This window comes from Catharus ustulatus, chromosome 23 (assembly GCF_009819885.2).
Source record: "Catharus ustulatus isolate bCatUst1 chromosome 23, bCatUst1.pri.v2, whole genome shotgun sequence".
NCBI lineage: Eukaryota > Metazoa > Chordata > Aves > Passeriformes > Turdidae > Catharus > Catharus ustulatus.
This window is the reverse complement of record NC_046243.1, coordinates 667,526-675,211: the sequence shown is the minus strand read 5'-3', so window position 1 is coordinate 675,211 and position 7,686 is coordinate 667,526. Positions and strand designations below refer to the sequence as shown.

At 55.4% G+C, this 7,686-nt stretch overlaps 1 protein-coding gene across 1 annotated transcript; it reads left to right on the top strand.

The window, feature by feature from the left end:
- The first annotated feature begins 4,868 nt into the window (after positions 1 to 4,868).
- On the top strand, positions 4,869 to 6,355 carry CISD3 (CDGSH iron sulfur domain 3). Its single transcript, XM_033079224.1, has 2 exons — positions 4,869 to 5,233; positions 5,680 to 6,355. The coding sequence occupies exons 1-2, from the start codon at positions 5,039 to 5,041 to the stop codon at positions 5,857 to 5,859; spliced, it is 375 nt and encodes a 124-aa protein (XP_032935115.1). The 5' UTR covers positions 4,869 to 5,038; the 3' UTR covers positions 5,860 to 6,355.
- The last annotated feature ends 1,331 nt before the right edge of the window (positions 6,356 to 7,686 follow it).

Genomic DNA, 7,686 nt, shown 5'->3' with positions numbered 1-7,686 from the left:
GAGCGTGGGGAGCCCCCGAGGCACCAGAGACCCCCAGATCCCTGGGGGAGGACACGGTGGCACCTGGCAGTGTCCAAGGCTGTGACCCTGGGTGTGACATTGCCAGGGGAGGACACGGTGGCACCTGGCAGTGTCCAAGGAAGTGACCCTGGCTGTGGCATTGCCAGGGGAGGACGTGGTGGCACCTGGCAGTGTCCCAAGAGCCAGCACTGGGTGTGGCACTTCTGGAGAAGAGGCGTGGTTGCACCTGGAGTGCCCAAGGAGGTGACCACGGATGTGGCACTGTTGGGGCAGGACGTGGTGGCACTTGGCAGTGACCCTGGATGTGGCACTTGAGGAGAGTGGTGGCACTTGGCAGTGCCCAAGGACATGACCATGGAGGAGGACATGGTGGCACCTGGCAGTGCCTCAGGATGTGGCACTTCTGGAGAGTGGTGGCACTTGGCAGCGCCCAAGGACATAACCCTGGATGTGGCACTGCTGGAGAAGGACATGGTGGCACTTGGCAGTGTCCAAGGATGTGGCACTTCTGAAGGGACATGGTGGCACCTGGCATTCCCCCGGGGTGTGACCCTGGATGTAGCACTGCCAGGGAAGGATGTGGTGACCGTGCTCGGGTGGACATTGTCACCTGTGTCATCTGGGAGGGCACTGTCACCCGTGGAGCTGGGAGGACGATGTCACCTGTGCCAGCTGGGAGGACATTGTCACCTGTGGAGCTAGAAGGGCATTGTCACCTGTGCCAGCTGCTGGAGGACGTTGTCACCTGTGGAGCTGGGAGGACTTTGTCACCTGTGGAGCTGGGAGGACGTTGTCACCTCTGGAGCTGGGAGGACTTTGTCACCTGTGCCAGCTGGGAGGACGTTGTCACCTGTGCCAGGTCCAAGGGGCGGGGCTGTCCTTTGGAATGCACGTTCCTGCTCCATGCCCTGGAAGTCTCAGCCGGAAAAGGCGCAGCCGGGATTGTCCCGGGCCAGGAGGAGCTCTGGGAGCTGGCAGTGGATTCCAGGAGTGACTTTGGGGATGGAGTTTTTTGGGAGTAGAATCCCAAATCCGCTCCCTGCATTTTCCCACCTGCCACAGAACATTCCCTCAGAACCACGTTCATCCACTGGTGCTGGGAAAAGGGATCGCCAAGGAATGGGACAGTGAGCACAGAATTCCAGAAATTCCAGAGCTCACTCTGGAACTTGATTCCATCTTCAACCTGGAATGTCCACCAGGAATTCCTCTGAGCTGGGGTGGATCCATGGATGGATGATGGATGGATGATGGATGGATGATGGATGGATGATGGATGGATGGATGATGGATGGATGGATGATGGATGATGGATGGATGGATGATGGATGGATGATGGATGATGGATGGATGGATGATGGATGGATGGATGGATGGATGATGGATGATGGATGGATGGATGGATGGATGGATGGATGGATGGATGGATGATGATGGATGGATGGATGATGGATGATGGATGGATGATGGATGGATGGATGGATGGATGGATGGATGGATGGATGATGGATGGATGATGGATGGATGGATGGATGATGGATGATGGATGATGGATGGATGATGGATGGATGATGGATGGATGGATGGATGATGGATGATGGATGGATGATGGATGGATGGATGGATGATGGATGGATGGATGGATGGATGGATGGATGATGGATGGATGATGGATGATGGATGATGGATGGATGATGGATGATGGATGGATGATGGATGATGGATGATGGATGAAGGATTCCAGGAAGGATTCCAGGACAACCAGGACAGCTCTGGGGAGGGAAACACCAACACCAAACTCACCAAGGTCCCTCCTTCCCTCATCCCTGGGTGAATCTGGATCTCCTGGGAATGCTCCAGCTGCCGGGAGCTCCTTTGGGAGAGCCCAAATCCCGAATTTTGGGACCTTTGTGCCGCGTTCAGCCCATCCCCCTGCCCCCTGCTTTGCACTATTCCCGTTATCAGCAGTGGGGCTGTGCTGATCGTCGTGCTGCCAAAGCTTGGCTCAGGCCAAATCCTCCGCTCAATTCCCTTTTTTAAATTTTTATTTTATCTGATTTTATTTGTTTCTCCAAGATTCACACCACTAGGGTTGTCTAAAAAAAAAAAAAAAAGAAAAAACTGGGAAAGAAAAGAAAAAAGCAAAAATAAAAAACCCTTTTCTGCTCCCAGCCTGGAGCTCTGAAGTGGGCAGAGCCTCTGGCTGCTCAGAAATAGAAATATATATTAAATATATAATGGGATTTATCTATTGAGAGTTTTAACCAGCTTAGGAAGCTGTTGGGGAGCCCCATCCTTTGGGGTCCCTGTCCCCAGACCCGCTCCCGGCACAATTCCCTTCTTGCACTTTGAAATTCCTTTGAATTTTTCTCTTTTTTTCCCCCACCCTGAACTGAGTCGTTCTCCTTCCCCCAAAATCCCCCTGGGGTCCCAAATCATTTAATCTTAAATCCCAAATCCCTGGATTGCTCCAGGATCCCAAATCCCTGGATTTCTCTGGGATCCCAAATCCCTGGATTGCTCCAGGATCCCAAATCCTTTTAATCTTAAATCCCAAATCCCTGGATTGCTCTGGGATCCCAAATCCCTGGAATCTCAAGGAATTTCCAGAGCTGGATCCCTGCAGGAATTCCCAGAACTGGATCCAGAACTGGATCTCTCTGGCTCTCTTGGAATTCCCAATATTGGATCCTTCCAGAAATTCCCAGAGTTGGATCCCTCTGGTTCTCTGGGGATTCCCAGAGCTGGATCCAGAGCTGGTTCCCTCCAGGAATTCCCAGATCTGGATCCCTCTGGTTCTCTGGAAATTCCCAGGGCTGGATCCTGATCTGGATCCCTGCAGGAATTCCCAGGGCTGGATCCCAATCTGGATCCCTCTGGTTCTCTGGGAATTCCCAGATCTGGATCCGTCTGTTTCTCTGAGAATTCCCAGGGCTGGATCCCGATCTGGATCCCTCTGGTTCTCTGGGAGTTTCCAGAGCTGGATCCCAATCTGGATCCTGATCTGGATCCCTGCAGGAATTCCCAGGGCTGGATCCCAATCTGGATCCCTCTGGTTTTCTGGAAATTCCCAGATCTGGATCCCTCTGGTTCTTTGGGAATTCCCAGGGCTGGATCCCGATCTGGATCCCTCCGTCTCCCCGGGAATTCCGGGATGAGGGGATCACACACACAAAGCACTTCCCCCTCTCCCTGTGCCCGACCTTCCAAAGGCTCCCAAATCCCAGGAATTGTCACCTCCAGCGTCCCTTGGGCAGAGCCAGGAGGGGGAGCTGGGAATCTCCAGGAGAATCCCTGTGGAAAAAAAAACAAAACAAAAAAAACCCAGGAGAGCAGGGGGAAGGAAAAAAGGAAAAGCTAAAGATGATCCGAGTTTCAGTTGCACTGGGGTTTCTTTACCCATTTTGATGCTCTCGTTTAGGATCGTTGCATGTGTCCTTTTTATTTTTATTTTTATTTTTAATTTCGTTTTTAGGGGTTTTTTTAAAAATATTAAATGAAAGAGAAAAATGTGTATATTTTTGGCAGTTTAAGGTAATGTAGCTAAGATATATTTTTTTCACGCTGCTTGACTGGTCTTTATTATAATAAATAATATTAATATTAATTGTGAGGAGGTTTTTGATAGATTTAAATGGGAATGGGAATCCCAGGATGCAGGATCGAGGTCCTGGAGGTGGGAATGAGTGGGAAAAGGAGGGTTTTCCCAAAAAAAAACCCCAAAAACCCCCATTAATCCCAAACCATTTTGTGCTTGTGAGCAGCTCCCGAATCCTCCTCTTTTCCAAGGATTTATTCCTTGGAAGTTCCAAATCCACAGGCTCATGCTGCCCCTGCTTTGGCCCCTTTCCAGCCTCAAATCGGAGTCTGGCTGTTGGAAAAGATTCCAGGAATTCCCACTCCAGGATTCCAGGAATTCCTATGCCAGGATTTCAGGAATTGCCACTCCAGAATTCCAGGAATTCCCACCCCAGGATTCTGGGAATTCCCAATGGAAAAGCCGTTCCCACTCCAGGATTTCCCAGGGGGAAACTGAGGCAGGGAGGGTGGGGGATCCTGGGCCAGGTCTTGCCCGGGAACGGGACCAGTATCAGGACTGGGACAAACTGGGATATGGGGCATGGGAGTGGGCACTGGAATTGGGAATGGAAACTGGGATTGGGATACAGGAACTGGGAATGAGCTCTGGAGTTGGGCACTGGGACTGGGATTGGGCACTGGGATGGATTGGGAACTGAGACTGGGAATGGGAACTGAGATTGGGCACTGAAACTGGGATTGGGTACGGGACTGGAATTGGGTACTGGACTGGGACTGGGAATGGGAACTGAGACTAGGGACTGGGATTGGGCACTGGGACAGATTGGGAACTGGGACTGGGCACTGGGACTGTGAATGGGCACTGGGATTGGGTACTGGGATTGGGGACTGGGACAGATTGGGAACTGGGACTGGCACTGGGACTGTGAATGGGCACTGGGATTGGGCAGTGGGAATGGGATTGGGGACTGGGACTGGGAATGATCTTTGGAACTGGGCTCTGAGACTGGGATTGGGCACTGGAATTGGGACTGGGGACTGGGAATGGGACTGGAACTGAGATTGAGCACTGGAACTGGGATTAGGAACTGGGACCAGCACTGGGAACAGGGACCGGCGCTGGGAGCGAGTGACAGGAGTGGGTGCAGGGGAGGCAGCGGCACCGAGCCCGGTACCGGCCCCGGGCCCACGAGCCGGGACCCGAACCAGCCCGGTACAGCCCCGCCCAGCCCCGCCCGGTACCAGCCCGGTACCAGCCCAGCCCCGCCCGGAGCAGCCGCGCTCCCGCCGAGCCCGCCCGCCCCGGCTCTTCCGGCGGGGCCGGGAGGAGGAGCCGAGCCGGGAAGGTCACCGGGAACGGCACCGGAGCACCGGGAAGGTCACCGGGAACAGCACCGGAGCACCGGGAACGGCACCGGGAACAGCACCGGGAACGGCACCGGGAACAGCACCGGAACACCGGGAACGACACCGGACCATGCTGCGTGTTCCGGCGCTGGTGCGGCTCGGGGGCGGCCGCCGGTACCGGGACGCCTCGTGGGGAGCTCGGGTTCGGTGGCTCTGCTCCCCGCGCCCCCCGCAGCCGGTGATCGCCGCCAAGGAGCCGTTCCCGGTGGAGCTGCAGGCGGGGAAGAACTACGCGTGGTGCTCGTGCGGGCACAGCAAGCGCCAGGTCCGGCCGGGAAATCGGGGAGAACCGGGGGGAGAACCGGGTGAACTGGGGGAGAACCAGGGGAGAACCAGGGGAGAACCAGGGGAATCGGGAGTCTGGAAGAACCGGGGGAAACCAGGGGAGAATCGGGGGGAACCGAGAGAACCGGGAGTCCGGGCGAACCGGGATTCCTGGGCTGGGGACCCTGCGGTGGCTCCGGGGGGGCTCCGTGACCCGGGGGTGGTTCTGGGGGTCCCGGGGGCTCTGGCATCCCCAGATTGGGATGTGCGCGGATGCCGATGGGGCCAGGGCAGGACCCGGCCCCCAGGAACACCCCGGTCCTGGAGCAGGAGGATTTGGGGTGCTCCAGTTCCCGAGGGATGGGATGGGATGGGGTCGTGGTCACCCCTGGGAAGCAGCCAGACCCCCCCCAACCCCTCCCTGACCCCCTCCCCGTCCCCGTTCAGCCTTTCTGTGACGGTGCCCACAAGAGGGAAGCCCCGGGACTCGCCCCGCTGCGCTTCACCCCGGCCCGGGCCGGCCCCGCGCCGCTCTGCGGCTGCAAACGCACCCGGACCCCCCCGTACTGCGACGGGACCCACAAAGGGCCCGAGGTGCAGGGGGCGACACCGGCCCCCCGAGCCTGAGCCCGGCCCGGGAGCACCGGGAGCACCGGGAGCGGCACCGGGAGCGGCACCAGGAGCGGCACCGGGAGCACCGGGAGTGACACCAGGATTGGCACCGGGAGTGGCTCCAGGAGTGACACCGGGATCCCCATCCCGACCTCGGGGTGGCCACGCTGGGGAGAGCAGAGACTCCAAGCCCCAATGAAATCCTAATTCTGGAGTGCCAGGACTGGGGCTCCAAATCAACCTCTGGACAATGGGACTGGCCCAAGGGGTTTGGGATTGGCCTGAGGGGTTTTGGATTGGCCAGAGGGGTTTGGGATTGGCCAGAGGGGTTTGGGATTGGCCAGAGGGATTTGGGACTGGCCAGAGGAGTTTGGGATTGGCCAGAGGAGTTTGGGATTGGCCAGAGGGGTTTGGGATTGGCCGGAGGGGTCTGGGGTGGGGGAATCTGTGGGGTTTGTGATTGGGGCACATGTGGGGTATGGCAGGAGGATCTGTGGGGTTTGGGCTCTGTGGGTTTGGGCTCTGGGATCTCTCAGGAAGTTCTGTGGGATTTGGGCTCTGTGGGGTTTGGGCTCTGGGGTCTCTCAGGAGGTTCTGTGCAACCGCCCCTGCAGCGTTTGTTCGTTTCCAAAGCTGGACCCAAAGTTTCCAAAGGTTGAACTGAGGACAAAACCCAGAGATTGGGATCATTCCCAGAGATTGGGATCGTTCCCAGAGATTGGGATCGTTCCCAGAAATTGGGATCGTTCCCAGAGATTGGGATCGTTCCCGGAGATTGGGATCATTCCCAGGACATTAAACACGATCCAAACACCCAGAGTGGTCTGGGATGTACTGAGAGGGAAACCCGACAGCAAAACACCTAAACACAAACCCAAACCTAAACCTAAACCTAAACCTAAACCAGGCCTAAATCCAACCCCAAACCTAAACCTAAAACTCAACACAAACACAAACCCAAACCTAAACCCAAACCAAACCTAAATCCAAACCCAAACCCCAAATTCCAAACCCAAAACCAAACCAAACACAAACCCCAAACACAAACCTAAACACAAACCCAAACCCCAAACCACAAACACAACAGAGGCCAGCACCTCGTGGCTAAAGGCACCGAAATCTGATTTTTTTTCACATTTTCTTTTATTACAAACGCACTGTAAGGGCAGGAGGAAAGGGTGGGAAGGACGAGACACCAAAAAACCAAAATAAAATCCAACTTTGGGGAGCAGGGATCAGCTCCATGCCAACCATTTGGGTTCCCCCAAATTTCCCTGGAGCCGTCAGGACCTCGGGGGAGAGAAAAATCTTCAGGGGGATTTTGTGCTGCCACCACCAAACTGGAGGAGAACGCCCCAAAAAACCGAATTTATTGTGCAGAGGGGCAGAGTCTGTGCGAGGCTTAGCCCAAACCAAAAGAAACAAAGAAATCCCCTCAAAAAAAATCCCCCCAAATGCGTCCGGGGTGAGATCCAGGAGCAGCCGGAGCTGCTGGAGTGGGAAACCCCCGAAGAAACAGCGGAAAAAGGCACAAAAATCGGAAATAAAAAAATAAAAAATGGAAATAAACCCAGCAGCAGAGCCTGGCCGGGCTGAGGGGTGGGTTTGGGGGTTTGGGGGTTTGGGGGTTTAGGGGTTTTGGGATTTTGGGGTTTTTGGTTTCTGTGCTCGACCCTCAGCTCTGCGGCCACGGCCCCGGGTGGGGAGAGAGGAGGAGAGAAAAGGGAAAAATATCGGGAAAATTGGGAATGGGAATGCAGCTTCCAAACCTCAAATCCAACCCCCCCAAAAAACCCAAACAAAACAAAACAAAACAAAACAAAACAAAACAACAAACAAAAA